Raw genomic sequence first — 21,827 nt, 5'->3', positions numbered from 1 at the left:
CTCACAACTGTTGTTATTGTTAGCTGCTGTCAAATTGGCTCCCAACTGGTGGGGAACCTACACACAGTGAAACGGTTCAGACCGTTGTGATCCATAGGGTTTTCATTGGCTGGTTTTTGGAAGTAGGTTGCTAGGCCTTTCTTCCTAGTCTGTCTTAATCTGGAAGCTTCCCTGAAACCCGTTCAGCATCATAAGCCTTTATCTATAGACACACAGTTCCAGGCTCCTTCAGCTATTATCAGACTGCCTAGGGAAAATTCCATAGCCTTAACAATTTAAATTTCTTACTATAACTTTTTCTAGCAACACAAAATGGACTAGTTAAAGAATTCTCCTTTATCTTCCCTCTTAGAAAAAAAAAAAAATTTTTTTTTTTAGATGGAGATGCTCATAAGCAGACAAGGCTCAGAAGGCAGGCGCCCCGAGAGAACCAATAGTCTGAATAATGCAGGCCTGGTGGAAACCCTGGTGGTGTAGTGGTTAAGAGCTACGACTGCTAACCAAAAGGGTTGGCAGTTCAAATCTACCAGGCACTTCTTGGAAACCCTATGGGGCAGTTCTACTCTGTCCTATAGGGTTGTTATGAGTCGGAATTGACTCAATGGCAGTGGGGTTGGGGGAAACCAAAGGAGCCCCTAGGTGGCACAAACATTTAAGTTTTTTTTTGATTAACCAAAAGTTTGGTGGTTCAAGTCCACCCAGAGACGCCTCAAAGAAACGCCTGGCAATCTACTTCTGAAAAATTACACCCATTAAAAACCCTGTGGATCACAGTTCTACTCTGAAACACATGGGGTCACCATGAGTCAGAATTAATTGACTTGTTGGTGCCTGGTTTGGTTTTTTTGACAGGTAGGTGGGGGGAAACCTGGGAGTGACTGGGAAAAGCTGTTTAGTCTTCTCACTTCCCAGAGTCCCTCCTCCCCACGCTGTACTTCTGTCCCTTCAGATCTCCTTGGGGGAGATGTGCTAGCTGACCACAAATGCTGAACAGGTGACAGGGAGAGGAGGAAAGAAAAGAAACATGGGTAACAGACAGACTGGATAGTTCATCCTAAATAAGAGTGAGCCTGGAGAAAATGTGTATTTAGAAACTGTTACGGAAAATCAGTGCCATTTGTGTTGACTGAGAGAAATATGCACAGAGAAAGCAGTTCATCAGCAGTCACAGAACGGTTTCCAGGGGGCAGTCCATTTTATTAAGAGATTCTGTTACCGGAATACGGTTCTTGCCTCTCACTGGTCAAAAATGGGCAGGTAAGGCACGTAGAGTTTTCCACCCGAGCAAAGCCTTATTGAAGAGGCTTGCAAGCAGAGACGAGGAAGGCCTACAGCAACACATATCCCTGTCTCACAGAACAAAAGACGGGCCTGGGTTTTTAAAAGTTCTTGGGCGGGAAAAGATTCATGTTTATTCAATATGTTAACTACGGTGCACGCGCAGCAGCTTTCCAAGGTGGCTCCTGTCCCGCAGGACTTATTATGGGGTGTCGCGCCTGTGCAGTCTCCCAGCTGCTGCTGCGACCCCTCACTGCCCTGGTGGAAGGTCTTGCAGCAGGCTCAGGTGGATGTTCTGTGCATGTCCCTGGGGCTGGTTTTCTCCAGCTGCCTCTCAAAGACAATGTTAAAGAAGTTTGCGGGTTATTTTCTGAAACCCTGCCTCATTGTTCTGGGGAATGGCTTTGTTTCTGCGCCCTCGCCCATTTCTGGATACTTTGTTTGCAGATTTGGGGGGACCCTCTGTTTCCTGTCTTAATTCCTCTCTCTCTCTCTCTCTCCTAAGTATTATTATTAATGCATCATGGTGAATTTTGCTTTTGACTTTCACAGCGGGAAAGCCTTGTAAGATCTTCAGAAGTACTTTCTGAAATGAGGAAACTGTTGCTGACAGGGAAAATGAAATCTAAGTCCTCATCTAACTAAGTCACCAAGCCAAAGTCTGTGCGCGAGATTTTAGGAAATGTTGCAACAATCTGTGTAGACTATTTTTACCTATGCGTGTTTCAGGGCATAGAGAGGGCAAATGAGCTGTAGATGATGGAATGTGGGGTTAATTGCTTCCATGAACAACTGCGTCCTTTGCCAGGAGACCAGAAGAACTGAATGGTGCTTGGCCACCATTACTGAATGTTTTGACAAAAAATTCTATGGAAGAATCTTGACCAAAAGGGGAAAAAAATGTAGAATGGAATTTAAATTCTCTTAAAATTCAGATTTTCTGGAGCCATTGAGGCTGGATGAACAGTCTAACCCAACTAGTTAAGAATGTCTACTGTGAGTATTGTGCTCTTTTAAAGAACTTTTTATATGGGATCTAATCGATAACAACGACTTGAAATGTTTAGATAGGGAGCTTAGGGGGCAATGAGTTTATGTCAGTAAAAAAGGGGAGGAAAAATTGAAAAAAGTGTGAATGGCTGCCCAGTTTGAAGAATGTAATAAATGTTACTGTCTTATACATGTTTTTTTTTATATACATGTAGAAATTGTTGAATGGGTATATGTTTTGCTGTGGAGGAGCCTGGTTGCTCAGTGGTTAATGCACTCGGCTGCTAACCAAAAGGTCGGCAGCTCAAATCCACCAGATGCTCTAAGGGAGAAAGATGTGGGAGTCTGCTTCTGTAAAGATTTACAGCCTTGGAAACACTATGGGCAATTCTACTCTGTCCTGCAGGGTTGCTCTGTCTACTCTGTTCTATAAGGTTGCTATGAGTCGGAATCAACTTGAAGGCAATGGTTTTGTTTTTGTTTTGCTGTATATATTCTCAACAACAAGCTATAGATGTCCCTCTGTTCCGACTTATCAGACCCATAGACCCAGCTGCCAACTTGCCATTTACCCTTGGCTGTCTCATAAGCCCCTCAAACTGAGCATTTCCAAAACCAGTATTATCTGCATCCCTACCCCACCCCACCCCGCTAATTGCCCCCATGTTAATAAACAGCTCCAGTATCCAGGCTGGCAATGCAGAACCCCAATTATTGACCCACAGTGCTCCCCATGACAGATCATCACGCCTTATGGTATCTCTTGATCTTTACGGCTCTCCAGCCCAACTGCCGCTACTTTAATCCTGCTGTGATCAGCTCTTGCTGTGTTTATTATAATAGCTTATTAGCTAGTTTCCCAAGCTCCAGCTTCAATTCTCTAGATGCTAGACGCCACTGGCATTTTAGGCTGATACTCCTTTCTTAGGAATGGCGGTCCAGTGCCTGGCAGGATATTTAGTATCCATGCCCCCAACTCATTAGTTTCTGGTAACATTGTTGTCATCATGACAAGCAAACGCATGGGGGGGCACGCTTGGGAATAGGGTGGGGCAGTATCACAACCCCCAACGCTGCCTTGAGAATCAATAATGTAGACAGACTGCACCACTTCCCCACTAAAATCATTTAATGACTTCTTAGCCAAATCCCCGCTCTTGAAATGGCCCTCTGGCTATCTCTGCAGTATCATTTCTGTAAACTGTTTAAAAAGAACCCTCGTTGTGCTCAGGTTTCAAGTTCTAGAGGCAACCCCACCTGCTTTTTCAGGAATTAGGCATGCCCAAAAGGTCAGCAGTTTGAAGCCACCAGATGCTCTCTGGAAACCCTATGGGGCAGTTCTACTCTGTCCTGTAGGGTCGCTATGAGTCAGAATCAACTCAACAGCAATGTTTTGTTTTGTTTTTTTTGTGGCTATCAGGGATAAAAAGGATCAAGCACAAGGTGGTTTTTAAATTAGCCTAAAATAGTATTGGCTCTATGTTCATTAATTATACTATGTAATTTGGGATTACTAGGAGACCAAATAGAAGCAAGAGCACAGGGTTAAGAGTTAGGACTAGGCTTGAGTACTCAACATCCTGTCATGGGAAAATAACACGTTGGGTCCTTCTTTCAATGCTTAGGAAATGTTACTCTACCTCTGGTTAGGCTGGGCAACACAACGGCTAAGCTCCTACTAGCCAAAAGGTTGGTGGTTTGGACCACCCAGAGGCACCCCAGAAGACAGGCCTAGCAATGTGCTTCCAACAGGTCGCAGCCTTGAAAACCCTGTGGAGAGTTCAACTCTGCCTGCGTGGAGTCAGAACTGACTTGACAGCAACTAACAACAACGCGACCTCCAGTCTCCAAACAGCGAGCACTGTGGTGTAGCTTTTCTTAAGAAATTATATATAAAACTACCCTCTAGCATTACAATTTTAATGTCAACAAACAATGGGAGAATATGGCAAAGTTACAATATAATCTCCCTCATAATTGTAAAACCCTGTAAAGATATCTGTTAAGTTTAGATATCAAAAAAGAGGTTTGGAACTAATTTGCTCTGTAAACTTTCACCTAAATCACAATTAAACAAACAAAAAACCTAATGGGATATTTAAATAAATCTTCATGGAATATCCAAAAAAAGCAGTCTCGTTTCCAAGTAAAGACAGCATTAAAAAAAAAAAAAAGTCAGGATTACCATCCCTACCGCACCATCCTCAGGTCTTGGTTGCCTTAGCTGAGACCTGTGTTCCTACAACTTAAAAGCTGGTGCTCTAAATCTCAGCTTTCTTGTATGTAAAAGTAGGGCCTAGACCATCTTAATTCAAGTGATATTAAGACAGGGAGCAAAGGCCCTGAGATGAGATGGTGCCTGTTTGAGAAATAGTGAAGAGACTGGTACGGTTGTTAGACGAGAAGCAAGTAAAAGAGAAATAGGCCATATTATCAGGGAGGTAATCGGGTTGAGTGTGGAACCTGGAGACTTAGTAAGACAGAGAACAGAGGGGCCCCAAATCTGCAAACAAAGTAACAAGAAATGGGCCAGGGCGCAGAAACAAAGCTATTCCCCAGAACAATGGGGCAGGGTATCTAAAAATAGCTCCCAAACTTCTTTGAAGTTGCCTTTCAAAAGCAGCTGGAGAAAACCAGCCCCAGGGACATGCGCAGAACATCCACCCGTGACCGCTGTGTGACCTTCCACCGGGGGCAGTGAGGTGCTACAGCCCCAGCCGCGGAATCGAACGTAGGGAGCGCATACACACTGCACAGGTGCAACATCCCATAATAAGTCCTGCTACAAATCCTAGAGGCCTCTGGGACAGGAGCCATCTTGGAAAGCTGCTGCAAGGGCACTGTAGTTACCATATCCCCGCCTGTGCCTATGAATAAACATGAGTCTTTTCCCGCCCAAGAACTTTTAAAAACTCAGGCAGTCTTTTTCTCTGTGAGACAGGGGTATGCATTGCTCTAGGCCCGCCTTGCCTCCGCTTGCAAACCTCTTCAATAAAGCTTTGCTCGTGTGGAAAACTATGTGCCTTACCTGCTCATTCTTGACCAGTGAGAGGCAAGAACCTTATTCCTGTAACAATATTGTAGGCTGGGAACAGTAGGGCATTTGGTGGTAAGGGGAAACTGGCCACCTGGCATTTGTACAAGAACTGTGCCAGGTTGCCCATCAGGTCTGTTTCTAGAATATCATCGGAAATGAATAGTCATGGAGACTTAGATTTCCAGGACAGTGGTTTTGTACTCAGGCATGGGTTCCAGCCTCTTGCTATCAGGGATCCTTGGACTGTGCCCACCTCCACTCTTGCAGAGTTGGATAAAGGGTTTTTAATTCTGGTTATTAGTTGGCCATTCAGACTTTCCAGAAATTGTACATAAAACTATTTCTTTTGGAGAGTGGGAGGTCAGCCAGACTTTTAGTAAGATTCTAATTAAAGGGGTCCCTAGTCCTAAGAGGTTAAGAATCACAGACACAGATCTTTGTATGGTCACACATGTCCCAGATACATTTCAAACTCCCATAATGTTCTGTGGACAGCGTCACAAAGGATGGCCAAGTAGTTGAAAGTAGAACTAAATGTGTGACGAATATCACGACAGTAAGGAGAAAAGCAATCAAAACTGAATCAAGGTGAAATTACGGAAAGAAAATCCATGGCATTTAATTAGATTGTATTTTATTTAGATAAATGAAAATTTGCCCTCACACAAAACTAGGAATTAAATATTGTCCTAGCCTAGAGGACTTAAAGCTTACAGTGAAAGCTCAAGTTGCCAGCCGTTGACTATTCTATAGTTTTAAACATCAAAGGAAACTACTAGAACAAAGTGTCTATGTACAGACAGAGGTAACTCACGTGTATCATTAGCAAAATAACCTGAGGGGGCCATTTTATATTCCTTGGTTACAAGAAGTGGTGAGAGTTTACAAGTCTTGCATTCTTTTCTATTGTACATGGCTCCAAAAAAGAAAAGCCAAAAATAGCAAAATGTAGGCACTTGCTCCAACTTCTGCAGTTTACCTTTGATTATTATGTACTTGATAAATTAACAGCAGCTTCGAAAATATAAAACAGAATTGTATCTCATGCTACTGTTGATATTCCTGTTGTGAATACAGCAATGTTGTTCAAGGGACATGGGTATAGAGATTGTACAGAAGTAATCAAGGGCACGTTCAGATACTAGTACAAAATGCACAGCAAATAAGCAACTACTGCTGGGAAACCAGCTGTAATGGTCAGGATGACCAGGCCACGTGTGGTAACAGATCAGACACGGATGGATGGAATTTAAACAGAAAATCTGTTTTCTACAAACTACGCAAATCTTTAACCTTTTCGAAAACAGCACAAAGTTTCTTCCTGCAGTCAAGAGGAAATTCGTCAATATTCATGGCTGTCATTAAGTTCTTATAAATTGCTGGCATCTTCAGTATGTGTTAGGTGATCTTCAAAAACTGACACCAGCTCTTGGCCTTTTTTTTTTAATCTCAAGTTGGCAAAAGAAGGAGATATTCAGATCAGAGTTTTTCAATTTGGGGATTCTCAAGTTTTATAATTAAGCCCAAGTGGCTATTACATATATCTGAGAATAGCCCCTAAAAGGATATTTAAGGTTTTCCAACCACAAGACCATAGTAAGGTATCTTACTAATATGGTCATTTTTTTTTTTTTTAATTATTGGAGTCAGGTTAAGGGAAAACTTTCCAGCCTTAACAACAAATTTTCTTCCTGCTAAAAGTACTTCCTGTAAAAGCTATGCTTTCTAGGAAGTTGAAATTTAAGTTCTTAAACCGGAGCGATGAGTTGTGTTCCTCAGTAAAACTTAAGAAGCACATTTGCCAGGCCAGTTCTAGGTGTGAAAAAGTAGAGAACTTTACAGTCGCTAACTTTAAGGCAGTGCATGAATGACAGGCGACAGACTGTCCTTTGTGTGACAACTGTCTGACAAAATACATGTCACTATGAGTCGGAATCAACTCGACGGCACTGGGATGACTCATAAATCATTTGGAGATTTAAAAAATTCTTCAAGAGCATCTTCTATTTTAGCAAACCATTTCTACTAATAAGGCTTCTTGAAATGTCTTTCTTGAGACGTTTGTCAGTTTTCCAATGTAAAATAAAAAATATGGACACAGAAAATGGACTTTTTCAGAAGACACCACCAGATGGTAGAATTGTAGCAGTAACGTCAGTCTGAAAGGCGAGTGGTTTATTTCAACAGATGCATCTCTGCCACGATGTCCTCGAGCACGAAACGCAAACCCGTGTAAAGTGGTGCGAGCGTGCGGTGACTACTAGACTAGTACGGTTAAGCGAATCTGCTTTTGGAATCCAGTCAACGTGTATACCAGGCTTCCTGAATTGCTAATAAAACCAGCAAATCTAAGTGAAGCAAATATTTTATTTAAATCATTTGTCAAATCACAATTTATCCAAATGAACATAATGCAACATTGTTCTTAAAAGAGTGGGCACAAATATGGCACAGACACGATTTAGTATCTATCAAAATACCATTTTTAAAGAACCTGCCCTATTTCACGCTGTGTGTGTGAATGTGGTCCAGCATATAAGAGTAGAATCAAAAACTTACAACAGTCAATTCTTTTCTTCATTACATGGAGAACACTTCGCCACTTTGCCTCGGGAGTAAGCATACTTATCTGTTCAAACAACCATAACCATTAGGAGAAAAGATTTAAAGTTAATCCGCTACTGAGAAACACTTCCTTCCAGCCTCCACTGAGCTAGAAAGAAAAATTTCACAGTAACAATGGAACATTCTGTCCATTTCAAAAATGCTTTGAAAATTTTTAGCACACGGCAGAACAGGAAAGGGACCAATTTCAGAGTAATGCTAAACGCTGACTTAATTATTGGCGAATCGTCTAAAGTAAGAATTGTACCTTTTGGTCAGGAATGGTATTTCTGGAAGCTCTGTTTTCACAGGTTATAACTGAGGCGGAAGGCTTCCCAGGGCTTCCCCATGGCTGCATGCCCCGTCGTATATTATGTGATACAAAAGACATGTACTACTGTGCACATCTCCTTAAACATTAAGAAAAAATATACAATAGATATACAGAAGGATTACTTATGACATACATATAAATACACAAAGAATGAAACTCCAGTTTGAGAAGCAGAACTAGGTATTGCCAACTCCAGTTCCAGGTTAAGAATTTAGGACATGAAATCGGAAACATGATATAGTAGCAAGGGACAGGAACAGGGGAGCCTTGAAAAGAGGAACCGTGAAAAGGTAAAGCTCCTGATGACGCCTCAGGATTGTCAGGGGGTCTCGAGGGATGAGATCGGTCGTCGGGCCTGGTCTTCGGTTCTCAAAGTTCTGAAATACTGGTCTTGAGTCTCTTCAGCAGCATTCATTTTCTTCTACTACTTGTCTTCACATTCTGGTCTTGCAAATATACAACGAGTTTAACTGTAGAAGAAAGAAGAATCAGAGTAAATAAAATCTCCTTTTTCTCCTTCATTCACCAAGGGCAGAATGGCTGTGAATGTGAACTGCAGCAATTGGAAACCCTAGTGATACCATAGTTTAATTCCATGATCAAGAAAGGTGGTGGGGTCCATAACATACTACGCTATGCTACCACAAAATGTGGCTGGGTTCCCTAACACTAACCATCAGGCTCGTCATATGCATTGGGAAATTTTAAAGAATGGTTGTTACAACCGCAGGGGAAAAAAACCCATTGTTTTCCAGAGAGCTGTCAACTCAATTTCAAGCAGTATGATATAAACCCACTTTTGGCTTCTGTGACAGAAAGACATGGCAGTCTGCTTCTGTAAAGAGTACGGCCTTGGAAACCCTATGGGGCAGTTCTACTCTGTCCTATTGAGTTGCTATGAGTCGGCATCAACTCGATGGCAATAGGTTTGGTTTTGGGTTTGGCGTCTGGTTATAAAAAATACATTCAACTAACTAGACAGCATGGTGCTGAGTGGGCACAATGTATTTCTTACGTCTCTGAGCCAGACACAAACATGGCATGTATGCATATAAACCAAAAACCAAACCCAGTGAGTCGAGTCGATTCCGATTCATAGCGACCCTATAGGACAGAGTAGAACTGCCCCATAGAGTTTCCAAGGAGCACCTGGTGGATTTGGACTGCAGACCCTTTGGTTAGCAGCCATAGCGCTTAACCACCAGGGTTTCCGGTATGCATATACATACACTTTAATTATCTTCTAGAGCAGTCACGTTGGGGATGAAGGAAGCCATTATTTTCATTTTAATGAGAAAAAACCCAAACTAGATCTTCTAATCTAGTTGATAGTTATTTTCCCAACTGAAAGTTTTGCATAAAATTACAATTATTTGAACTCCAGCTTCCTTTATAGCAAATGTACCACCAAATGGCATAAAAAAGGGGCCCCGGTGGTGCAGTGGTTAAGAGCTCAGGCCGGTAAGCAAAAGGCTGGTAGTTTGAATCCACCAGCTGCTCCCTGGAAACTCTATGGGGCGGTTCTACTGTGTCCTATAGAGTCGCTATGAGTTGAAATCTACTCCATGGCAATGTTTTTCTTTTTTTTTTTTTTTTACTTACACGGTATCTGAGGATTCTGTAAGTTCTGATTTTGCCAACTCTGTCTCTGGTTTATGTATCTCCTCCTGTGGTGGTGTTTTCATCTCTTTTTCTGACTCACTATGCACTTTTCCTTCCTGAAATTCTACTCCTTGGGCGTCGTCTTTCTTTTTCAGTTTTGGTCCATTTGTGTCTGGGGACTCTTTGGTTAGGTATCCTGAGGCGTCAGTATCTTCCAGGGCTGATTTTTGGTTCTCCGGGTAAGCAACAGTATCTCCTTTCTCAGCACTTCTGGATTCAAAGAGTGGCTTCTCGATTCTTTCTCCTGCCACTGCACTATCATCGTCTTCTGGTACAGACTTTGTTCCAACTGCATCTCTCTTTTCCTCTGACAGCAGAACGGCCGCTTCAAGCTGCTGCTGCTCGCTGACACTGGAGCTTTCTACCTCAGCCGTCATCATTTTTTCTGACACTTCACTCTCATCTTTGGAAACATCAGACTGTGTTTGTTCCACAGTGACTAGCTCTGACTCCTCTTCGGTTGCCATAGTTTGTGTTTCATCCTGTGCAGAGGCCTGAAGTTCACGTTCTTCTTTCTCGGGCTCCTGTCCAGCTTCCTGGTGGTCAGCTATGATCACCTGAGCCTGCGCCTGCAAGTCAGATGTAAACATTTCCGTGGCTGCTGCTTCTGGACTCACTAACTGGTCAACGGCTGTCTGAATGACGTCTTGTACAAGTTTACTGCTCTCACTCTCAATTTCCAGAATCTTGTTTTCAGCCTTCGAGCCTTCCTCTAGTGTTGCGCTCGCTTTGACTTCCTGACAAACAACCTGTTCATGGTCTTCATCTGGCTTCCATTTCTGTGACGTGGTTTTGTCTCCTGCCAGGTCAGAACTTCCTCCTCCCTCAGCAGGAGCAGACACTATTGGTGGTATTGATTCTGCCTGAGACCCGGCCCCTGTGGGCACTGTATCTTCCCCTGACTGAGCAGTAAAGTCTTCGTCTTTGTCAGAGGGTTCTTCTTCAGGTACTAAGTGTGCAGCTCCAGACGCCAGAGTTTCAGCTCCTGTTTCTAAAATCTTGGTAGTTTCTCCTACGACCTTTTCCTCTACAGCTGCAACTGTTAATGATGCATCAGAGCTTTGAACTTGGACTTCTGTAGATACTGCCTCCTCTTGAACTAGGCAAGAAAGAGAGCTTTCTTCAAAACTGGTACCTTCATCTTCTCCGTCTACAACAGTCACATTAACTGTCTGAACCGGGAGCTTACCGAGTTCTTCTGATACGGTTACAGCTGTTTTCTCCTCAAGTTTCTCTTCATCTACGTGGGTTGGCTGGGCTTCAATCTTCTCCATTTCAACTTGAACTACCATTTCTCTTTCCACTGGGGTTGAAAGAGACTCAGGGTGACTCTGGAGTTCTATACTATCAGAATAAGAAGCATTCTTCTGAAAGTCAGCTTCTTCGGTAACTTCATCTTCAAGGGCAACTTCGGGTACCTTTTTCTGACTGACGGTTATTTCTCTGTCTGTAGACACCTCAAGTCCTTCAGCAAAGGGTGTGTCTTTGCTTTTCTCATCAGTAAAATGATCAGTCTCTTGAATCGCTTTAGTCTCTGAAAGAATGGGTACGGCTTCCACTGGTACCTCTTTATCTATAGGTTCTAGAACTTCTTCCATTTTTGATGGTTCTTTACTTTCTTCCTGGGATTGAAAACTGGAAGGTAAGGGAGGCATCTCTTCCTGTGCGGGAACTGCCTCTGCTTCTGTGAGCTCGGACTGTATACCAGGTACAACTTCACCATCTTCATGGATTTCCTTGATCTTGTCTTGCTGTGTTGTACTCTGAGTTTCAAAATCTGCTACTGGAGTGCTTCCATTGGTCTCATTGTCTGTAAGGGTTTCAACTGAGTCAGCCCGTTCCTTCGTAACCTCCCGTGATTCGATCCCAACTGAGGTTTCTGCTTGAGAAATACTTACAAGACCACTGGATTCTACACTCTCTGGAACTTGAGGCACTTTTTCAAAGCTTTCTGGGGTGGTCTGTACAATTACCTTTCCTTGTATAAAATCCTCAGTTTCAGTTCCTTGTACAGGTCCCGTCAACCCAGCATCTATCTCTTTCTTCAGTTCTAGCACTTTGGAATCCCCTTCTGCTTCTTCCACCTTCTCTGGTATTTCTGACTCTACTTTTTGGGTGGCCTGAGTTGTGTCTTCTTGCCCACTGGAGTCAAGCGGCTGTGATTCTTCCTTAACTTTTTCTGCCACTGCCTGCAGGACCTCTTGAGTTCGCCTCCCTAGGTCTTCTAGGTCTGGCACGTCACCTTCTACCTCCTGAACTGGTGTGGCTTCCTCTGTGGTGTCTGGTGAGTCGGTTAACTGGGAAACTGCGGAAACCATTTCTGTGGTCTCTTCAGCACCGGATGCTTCTGTCACTTCTTCAGCACAAAATGTGTCCGTCGTTTCCGCAGGTGTCACAGCTTCAGGAGTTACTTCCACCTCGCTAGCAATGGTGTCATCACCGGCATCTTTGCTTTCTGGCAAAGTTTTGGTAACAGTGGGGACTTCCTCTGCAATAACTTCTCTTTCAAGTACCCCCTCAGTTAATGGTTTGGCTTCATCTTCTGTTTCTTCACAAGGTTCTGTCACTGATGCAGATATCCAAGAAGGAGACCGCTCTTCAATATCAGTGACTGCCCTCAGCCCATCAACAACAGTCACGGTCACCGTCTGAACCAGGCTCTTACTGAGCTCCTCTGACACGCACACAGCCACCTTTTGCTCAGGTTTCTCTTCACTTCTGGGGGCTTGCTGTGCTTCAGTTTTCTTCTCCCGCTCTACGGCATCGTACTCGGACAGAGGTACTACAGCTGGGACATCAGAATCATCTTCGTTGACATCTCTTGGGCCCGTATCCTCAATAGTGGCTTGTTCTGGTTTCCCGTCTAATCTTTTCTTCCTTCGTCCAGGAATAAACTTCTTAATTGAAACCCAGGACTCTTCTTTCCCAGGTTCAACATCTGAAGCTGAATGTTCTACACCAGACCCAGTTACAGAGTCTTCATTTTTCTCTTCCATTTTTGACTTTGATTTTTTTCTTGCAGTGACTAATCGTTTAAATGACTCCCAGGTGGAAACTCCCTCGCCTTCAGAAGGGCTTCCAGCTTGTTCAGGTGAAGAACCCCCTTGTCCTTGATCATGTTCTTGGGAACTAGCAGGGGTATTGTCTGTCCCTGTTTCTTTGTCTTTTCCTGCTTCATCTGTTTTTTGGCTGTCTCCTCCCATTGCCTTTGGTCCCCCTTCCTCATCAGAAGATGATCCTTTTCTTGCTCTCTTCTTGGATGATCCCACACAAATTAAAGCTTCCCAAGATACTGAAGTATCAACCTTGCGCTTTGGTTCTTCCGGCTTTTGCTCCTCTCCATTTCCCTTTACTTCCTCTTGCGTTTCAGAGGCTGCGCTCTCTGTAGACGACAAGGTAGCACTCTTTGCCTTATCCAATTCATCTTCTTTATCACTTTCAGAATGCCTTCTAATGCGTTTCTTGGGTGTCACCATCTTTTTGAAAGATGCCCAGGGAGTAACACCTTCTCTTTTTTTCTCTCCATCAGAAGTAGTACCTTCTTCAACTTCCCCATCCTGTTGTACATCTGCTATTCCTTTCTCTAGACATGTAATCTCCTCAGGTTCTTCAGGAGAGGAAGCAGAGCTCTCACCCTTCTGCTCATCTGTACTGTCTGGAGACTCTACGGGAACTTGACTGTGTTCCCCCGATTCTTCCTCTCCTCCTCCTCTTTTCCCTTTCTGTTTCTTTCCAGAGAGCTTTTTTAAGCCAGTGCTAGTAAAAAGTTTCTTTAAAGGGCTTCCTTGCCCCTTAGTTCTCTCTTGTGCTGACAGCACTTCCACCTCGTTCACAATGCCTTCTGGGTGTTTAGAGGGCACTTTTTCTTCAGGACTTAGTTCAGCTGGCTGGGTATGGTCCTCTCCAGGGGCACATACTTCTTCGGTCATTACTAGTTCCTCAGCAGGCTCAGCTTCCTGCAGCTCAGCATTTGTTTCGACAGATTTCTCAGGTGGCAAGGACTCTACGGCTTCTTCTACCTCGGCTTTCTGCTCCTCTGTTGTCTCTTCTTCAGTGCTAACATGGACTTCTGCAACAATCTCTACTTTTTCATCAAATACTTCTGTTGCCAAAGGAGCGGTTTTCTCTTCAGCAGGTCCCTGCAAGTCATTAACTTGACCTTCACAGGGCAGATCTATTTTTTCATATTCAGCTGATAATCTGGCATCGTTAACACTTTCTTTCTCCTGTGGCGCTGGCTGTTCAGAAGCACTCGGTTTCTCAGAGGTATCCTCTGTCTTTCCATTTTCTTCTATGTCTACTTTTTCTGGCTCTTGTTCCTTTTTCTTCTCAGTAGACTCTAGTTCATCCTCCTTTGGTTTCCTGAAACTCGTCTTTTTTCTCCAGCCCGACCAACCTTGAGTGAAGAATTTTTTGAAGGGTGATGCTGTCTCACTGGCTGTCGGACTGGTTGGAGATTCTAGAGATTTGCTAGGTTCTTTTTCTCGTTTTTCTTCTCCTTCTTCCTTGCCTTCCTCTGCTGCTCGATCAGACTCAGCTTTAAGAGTGATTTCATTGTTGCCTTGCTCACTTTTGACTGTTTCTTCAGGTTTCTCTATAGACTGTTTGAGTTCACTTTCTTTGGGAGCTGCTTCTCCAGCCTCCAAGCTGGACTCCTGGTGGTCACCAGCCCCATTCGAGGCTCCTGTTCCTTCAACTTCATCTTTTTTGACAGTGAGCAGTTGGACCGTATCAGACTTCTCGGACTTATCCTTTTTCACAGTGAATTTAAAGCCGACAAACTTAAAAACCTTCTTAAATCCAACATCATTAGACTGGGACTCAGTAGGCTGTGTTAACTCTTCTAAATTATTTTCCGAAGAAGGAATCTGCTCAGTTATTTCCGGCATTTCCTCCTGTCCATCCTTTGTGATGTCTTGAACCACCTCCAAGTTAGCAGACATCTCTTTATCTGAATCTTTTGCACTCACATCTTCAGGGTCCCTCTGTCCAACTATTAACCAGAAAAAAGGAGAAGGGGAAGAAGAAGGGGGAAAAATGATTACAATTTAAAAAATTTAAATATTTGTACAACATGACTCATTAATACTTTTTTTAATATCAGCCATGCCTCTCCCCCCACCCCCCCAAAAGGGTAATTCCAGGTTAGGGTAAGTGTCTTAATAGATTAGACAATAGCTGCTTCTTTCAAATGACCTTGAAAGATTAAAGGTTCAAAGATACTACTCTGCTCTTTCTATTTCCTGTAAAGGGAGAATTAACAAGCTCAACCCACAAAAAGACTTAGATACATGTAAGTAGCCGTGACATCACTAAAGGTGGGTCAACTAGATATTGTTATCTTCTGTTGCAATGCAAAATGGAATCATGTATCACACCCATGATTTTCAAGAACACATCACGTTTTAGATATAACTTTCACTTTATAGAAAATATAGAGTTAGAGGAATATGCTAAGTAAGAATACAAATAAGTTTCCAGACAAATCGAAACGAGAGGATATTCTATATGACAACTAGCTTGATCTCTTCAACAAGTTCCAAAAAGGAACCAGGGCTCTTTGGAGAAATTCTAGGTCTGGGTTAGGGAAAATATAGAAACACTTTATTGTGACAGAAATGAGGTTCTCAAAAACCGATAGGGACAGGTCACAAGGACATAGGAGCCAATTTGAAGGGACTCCTATTGGCCAAGTAAACCAAACTCGTTGCCATCAAGTTGATTCCGACTCATAGCGACCCTGTAGGACAGAATAGAACTGCCCCACAGGGTTTCCAAAAGCGGCTGGTGAATTTGAACTGCCAACCCTTTGGTTAGCAGCCTAACTCTTAACTACTGTGCCACCAGAGCCCCACTGGCCAAATACTGGAGGGGCTTAAAAAAGAATGACAGTGATAGCTTATAACACATTGAATTAAAAAATATATATATATGAATTGATAGGTATTAAAAGTAAATGGGGAGCAGAGAGTACTTCTTTATGGAAAAATGACACTTTATGGAAAAATGACAACTGATACATAAGATATAACTTCCACTTTGATCCATCAAGGAGCACTAGTGGCACAGTTGTTAAGTGCCTGGCTGCTAACCAAAAGGTCAGTGGTTCAAATTCACCAGCAGCTCTGCAGGAGAAAGATGTGGCAGTCTGCTTCTGTAAAGATTTACAGCCCTAGAAACCCTATGGGGCAGTTCTACCCTGTCCTGAAGGTCATTATGAGTTGAAATCGACTCAACAGCAACAGGTTTGGTTTTTTGGTTTGATATTTTAAGTTATTCTCTTTAGAATTTTACATTTAAAAAGCCACTGTTCACACCACTGTAATAACTCATTCAGTCTAGAACTGCCCCATATAGTTTCTAAGGAGCACCCAGTGGATTCAAACTGCCAACCTTTTGGTTAGCAGCTGTAGCACTTAACCACTACACAGCCAAGGTTTCCAAGAATCATCAAGAAATGCTAAAGCCAGTGGGTGAAAGGCTGTCAGGGAACACGCTGTTCCAGAGTATGGAAACACAAAGTACTTATTAAATTGCAAGGAGAAAAGCACCGTTATGAGAGAGAAATCTGGCAGGTACCACCTTAACCAAGTAATCAAAGCTAACATCCCCAAGAATGGGAGAAACTGTCATCATGTGTCCTGATTTGAGGGTAATCAATCACCTACGCCGTATTCCTGACAAAAATGTTTAATGTAATCCAATCATGAGGAAGCAATCAGACAAACCCACATTGAAGGACATTCTATAAAACTACTAGCCTGGTCTGAAATGTCAATGTCATGAAGGACAAAAATCAAACAAACAAAAATACAACTGGATTATTCTGCAGGAAACTTCCAAGAAGTTTAGGGAGCGGGAGAGAGAGAGGGCAAGACAGAGAATGTGAATAAATATGTGACAAGATATTAACAATTGTTAAGTCAGGTCAAGGATATATGTCTTTTATGTTTTTCTGTTGGTTTGAAATTTTTAAAAAAGCTTGCGGGCGGGGGGGGGGAAGTCCATGTGATTTAATAAAAGGGAGGAAGGGTACTACGCTAAATTAAGAGATTTAAGGAATGTAGCCAGAGATGCCAGATACAGTCCTAGACTGGGTATTGATCAGGACAAAGCACTTAAAGGGCCATTTTGGGTCTTCTTGGGAGAAATTTGAGTACGATTTGGGATTAGATGAATTTTTATTTATTTATTTTTTTAAGATTAGATGAGTTTTTACTGAAATGAAAACAGTTTACCAAACAGTGTGAGCCCATTTTGACTTAAAAAAAAAAAACAAAACAGAACTCTCCTCCACACACACACACACCCCTCACATATGATGTCCGGTGGGTGGGAATGTGATATATTTTAGTTTTGCTTGTCTGAATTTTCTAATATCCTATATAGGACACATACTGCTTTCTATAATAAACAAAAGATCTTTTAAAATTGACACAAAAACGGTTGTAATAAAAATTGTAAAAATATACTTAATGTCAGCATAAAATGAGGCGGGATAATTGTGACCAGCTTACATCAACGCTTGGAGCATTGTAATAAACATTTGAAATACTGAAACATTTGGAAATTCAGAAACAATATACTCCCCAAATCCATAAATTCCTTCAGTTTACTATATTATTTCCCCATGAAAACAATTTTATTCTTTATGTGAAAATATTACAGATGTATGTCCACAAATTTCCATCATACGATTGGGTTTTATTTTGAAACAGAAACCCAGGGGAACCTGTTCAAGGAACCACCAAATCAAGACTAGGGCCCAGGCGCGCAGAGTCCTGTTTCAACGTCTTTTGTCCTATGCTATGGTTTGTGTGTTGCTGTGATGCTGAACAGGTTTCAGCAGACTAAGGACTAGGACGAAGGGCCTGGTGATCTACTTCTACACTCAGCCAATGAAAACCCTGTGGATCACGAAAGTTTGATCTGCAAACAATCATGGGATGGCAAAGAACTATGCTACATTTCCATTCCATTATGCTGGGAATCACCATGAATTGGGACCTAACCCACAGCAGCTAACAACCTACTGAAAGCTAACTTAAAGCCCCTTCTTTCCTTTTCATACATAACAGATTTTTGATTATGCATAAGATGAAACCTGCAGACTATCTGGGCCTCTGGTGCTCAGAGGGTAGGAAGGGATACCGGCCGTTTATAACTCAAAGATTGCCCACATGGTGCAGTGGTAGATAGCCCCACTGCTTTAGAGACAGTGCCTCACGCTGCCTCTCTACCTTCTTTCTCTATAAGAGCTGCAGTAACCGTTCAGGCCACGCTCACATATTCTGACATCAGCATCGAAGGAAGCAGTAAAACAAATAAACTGAGAACTGGACATTTCAGACAGAGAAGGAGGTTTGGAGAAAAAGCAGGAATCTAGTTATTTTGATCTAAAGTACACTTCCTAAAGGGTTTTCCTTTTTCTTTTTTTAACCACTATAAAACACACAGTTGTGACCAACTTTAGGATTTATAGATAAACCAAAAAAGAAATACTACCATCCACATTAAACAGAGAGGCAAATATTTAAAGAAAAATAAAAACTCAGACATGTATGATCACACCATCCAGAATGTCTTTAACCTTTTCTCTACATTTCAGACCATGAGCATTCTCTTCCAATTATTTTTTTAAAGTACACACAATCTGTAATGAGAAAAAAATGCTGTAAATTTCTTTTTTTCCTATTATAAGCCATTCTTCCTATTATAAGATTGTACTTCCTTAGATTTGAATCTATTTCTTTTGATTTGTTTCTAAAAGCTCTCAATCTTAGAAACCCTATGGACTGCAGTTCTACTCTACACTCGAGGTCACCATGAGTCAGAACTGATCCAAGAGCAACTAACAACAATTTCCCTGAACTATTTCTTAAAACTCTCCAATTATAAAAGCATATTCACTGAAGAACTTTCCATAAACATTTCTAACGCAACTCAAGAGATGTAAATTTCTTTTTCAAAAAATACAAGAGAAAAAAGTCAAACCCCCAAAATAAACTCTATTCTATTACAACTTTACTAGTAATGACTACAACTATAAATCAAATTTCTTGCCAACAGGCATGAGATAAAAACAAACACTCATGAACCTCTCTGGAATTCACTAGAAAATGCAGAGCCATTTTGCTAGCATAATGGGAGAAAGCAGGTGTTACACACACCAACCTCCAAGCCATTTTCTTTCTTCTATGTTCCAAAATCTGTATGTTTCAATTTGAAACTTTTTTTTTTTTAATTTGTTGTGCTTTTGGTGAGGGTTTACAGAGCCAATTAGTTTCCCGTTCAATAGTTTATACACAAATTGTTCTGGACATTGGTTGCAATCCCACAATATGTCAGCACTCTCCCCATTACCACCTGTCAGGTTTTCCTGCCCCTTCTTGCCCCCTCATCTTTGCTTTTGGGCAAATGTTACCCTTCTGGTCTCATATAGATGATTTTCTAAGGAACACTTTCCTCACAGGTGTTACTGTTTATTTTATAAAACCCACTGCCGTCGAGTTGATACCGACTGATAGCGACCCTACTACAGGACACATCAGAACTGCACCACAGAGTTTCCAAGGAGCGCCTGGTGGATTTGAACTGTTGACCTTTTGGTTAGCAACCGCAGCACTTAACCACTACGCCACAACAGGGTTTCCATTTATTTTATAGGCCTATCGTTTGGCTGAAAGGTGATCTCCAGAAAATGGCTCCAGTTCCAAGTTAGAAGAGTGTCGAAGGGCCAAAGTCTTGGGGCTTCCTTCAGTCTCTCTTGCACCAGTAAATCTGGTCTTTTCTTTTTTTATGAATTTGAATATTGTTCTACATTTTTTTCCCCAGTCTAACTGGGACTTTCTATTGTGATCCTGGTCAGAACACTTGGTAGTGGTAGCTGGGCACCACCTCGTTCTTCTGATCTCAGGCTAGTGGAGGCTGTGGTTCCTGTGGTTCCTTAGTTCTTTGGACTAATTGTTTCCTTGAATCTTTGGTTTTCTTCACTCTCCTTTGCTCCGGATGGAAAGAGACCAATAGTTTTATCTTAGGTGGCCAAACTTTTTTTTTTTTTAATTTTGGGACGAAAGGAATGTTTACAGTAAAAACTAGAATAACAAAGATGAACAGTCACCAACTGGCAGAATAAAACATCTATTGATAGTTCCAGTATTCACTGCACCATCTGGGCCCTGTATAACTTAGCAACATCCTGATGTTCTCTTTATATATGTTCTCTTTATATAAAGTAGTATGTGGGCCAACTCTACTAAACAACAACAAAAAAAAGTCTAAAAGATCACAGGAAATTTAAAAATCCTAACTGGTCAACTGGTCTGTACTGTCTTTTGACCTAAATAATCCTATGAGCTACTATTGTCAGAATGCTCTTCCACACAGGGGCCCTGCCAGCCCAGACAGCGCCTTTGTGCTTCATGCACAAGGCTGGACAACTCGAGCTCAGAAAGCTTTCAGCTTCCAATTTGCCTTCTGCACAGGGTCGGACCTACACAGGCTACACACCAAGGCCTGGTTTCCTAAAATACCACTTTGATCACATCCTGAAGCTGTCAAACACCTCTAATGGTGCCAGGGACCAGAGGATAGTCTACTAAACTACTCAGCCTGGCAGCTAAGACCGTTTATAAAGAGGAGCACCCACATAAAAACAAACCTTTATTTTGCACTTATACATGAGAAGTATGTACCCCGCAAGCCACAAATCAAGTGCTTAGGACCCACCTGGAAACGTTGATCCCGCTCTCTTTTTTTGGTCTCATTTCCTATTACTTGTCTACTCATTTCCCACACTTCAGCCAAAGCAGAGAGGCCTGTTCCATCCTTCCTGCCTTTCTAAATCCCACTCATTTCTGATGTTTGTATCAGTTTTCTACTTATCTTCCTGCCCACCTTCCTGACACAATTTCATTATTTATGTTAAATATTACTGTCATGGACTGAATTGTGCCCCCCAAATATGTGTGTCAACTTGGCTAGGTCATGATTCCCAGTATTGTATGATTGTCCACCATTTTGTCATCTAATGTGATATTCCTATGTGTTGTAAATCCTACCTCTGTGATGTTAATGAGGCAGGATTAGAGGCCGTTATGTTAATAAGGCAGGACTCAATCTACAGATTAGGTTGTATCTTGAGTCAGTCTCTTTTGAGATGTAAAAGAGAAAAGCAATGGGGGAGGAGGGGCGCGGACCTTCTACCACCAAGAACGCAGAACCAGGAGTGAAGCGTGTCCTTTGGACCTGAGGTCCCTGCACTGAGAAGGTAAAGATTGATGACTAGGACCTTCCCCCTGAGCGGACACACAGAGAAAGCCTTCCCCTGCAGCTGGCACTCCTAGCCTCCTAGAGTGTGAGAGAATGAACTGTTTGTTAAAGCCGTCCACTTGTGGTATTTCTGTTATAGCAGCACTAGAGGACTAAGACAATTACAAAGGAATATTTGTCCATTGTCACGTTCTCTGGTGACGCTCGCCCATAGCAATCTATTCCAAACCCTGCTTCCGCTTTGAAGTCAGAGCTTCCGGGCTCCCCTTTGGCCCGGAACAACGTGCAGCCTCGGGGCCTCCGTTGGCCTGTAACACTGTTTTGAAACCCCATCTCTTTGACAGATGAAGTGTCTTGAGGGGAGGGTTTTGGGCACGCGCTCCACAGGACCCAGAACGAGGGCTCGTCCTCCTGGGTCCTCAGGAGGCCAGTACTCGGTAGCCCGCAGCTCGTTCCACTGCTATCGAAAATAGAAATGCTTTACAGGGGGTACCGGGGACTTTATTACTGGAGCCTCGGCCATCGGACCTTTGTGCAGCCCTACAATATGTCGGTCTCCAGCGCCATCCCTCCGCCATGGCGCCTGCCTGGTGCCCTTTCTGCCACCTCCCTGCGTGCTTGTATATCAGCTGGTTGACTTTCCAAAAGAAA

At 42.5% G+C, this 21,827-nt stretch overlaps 1 protein-coding gene across 2 annotated transcripts in view; it reads right to left on the bottom strand.

Moving 5' to 3' along the window:
- Positions 1-5,935: 5,935 nt before the first annotated feature.
- Positions 5,936-21,827, bottom strand: part of AKAP12 (A-kinase anchoring protein 12) — a 128,538-nt gene continuing 112,646 nt past the window's right edge. Inside the window, exons 3-4 of one of the 2 annotated variants that reach the window (XM_049903584.1) lie at positions 9,846-14,898; positions 5,936-8,713 (exon numbers count right to left, since the gene is read on the bottom strand). In XM_049903584.1, coding sequence (XP_049759541.1) covers positions 8,710-8,713; positions 9,846-14,898 — 5,057 coding nt within the window. In that variant the 3' untranslated portion in view covers positions 5,936-8,709. The remainder of the gene's footprint in view (positions 8,714-9,845; positions 14,899-21,827) is intronic. The other variant, XM_049903592.1, reaches the window with a different exon arrangement.

Source organism: Elephas maximus, chromosome 1, assembly GCF_024166365.1.
Source record: "Elephas maximus indicus isolate mEleMax1 chromosome 1, mEleMax1 primary haplotype, whole genome shotgun sequence".
NCBI lineage: Eukaryota > Metazoa > Chordata > Mammalia > Proboscidea > Elephantidae > Elephas > Elephas maximus.
Note: the sequence above shows the minus strand (reverse complement) of the source record. Positions and strands in the feature narration are given on the sequence as shown.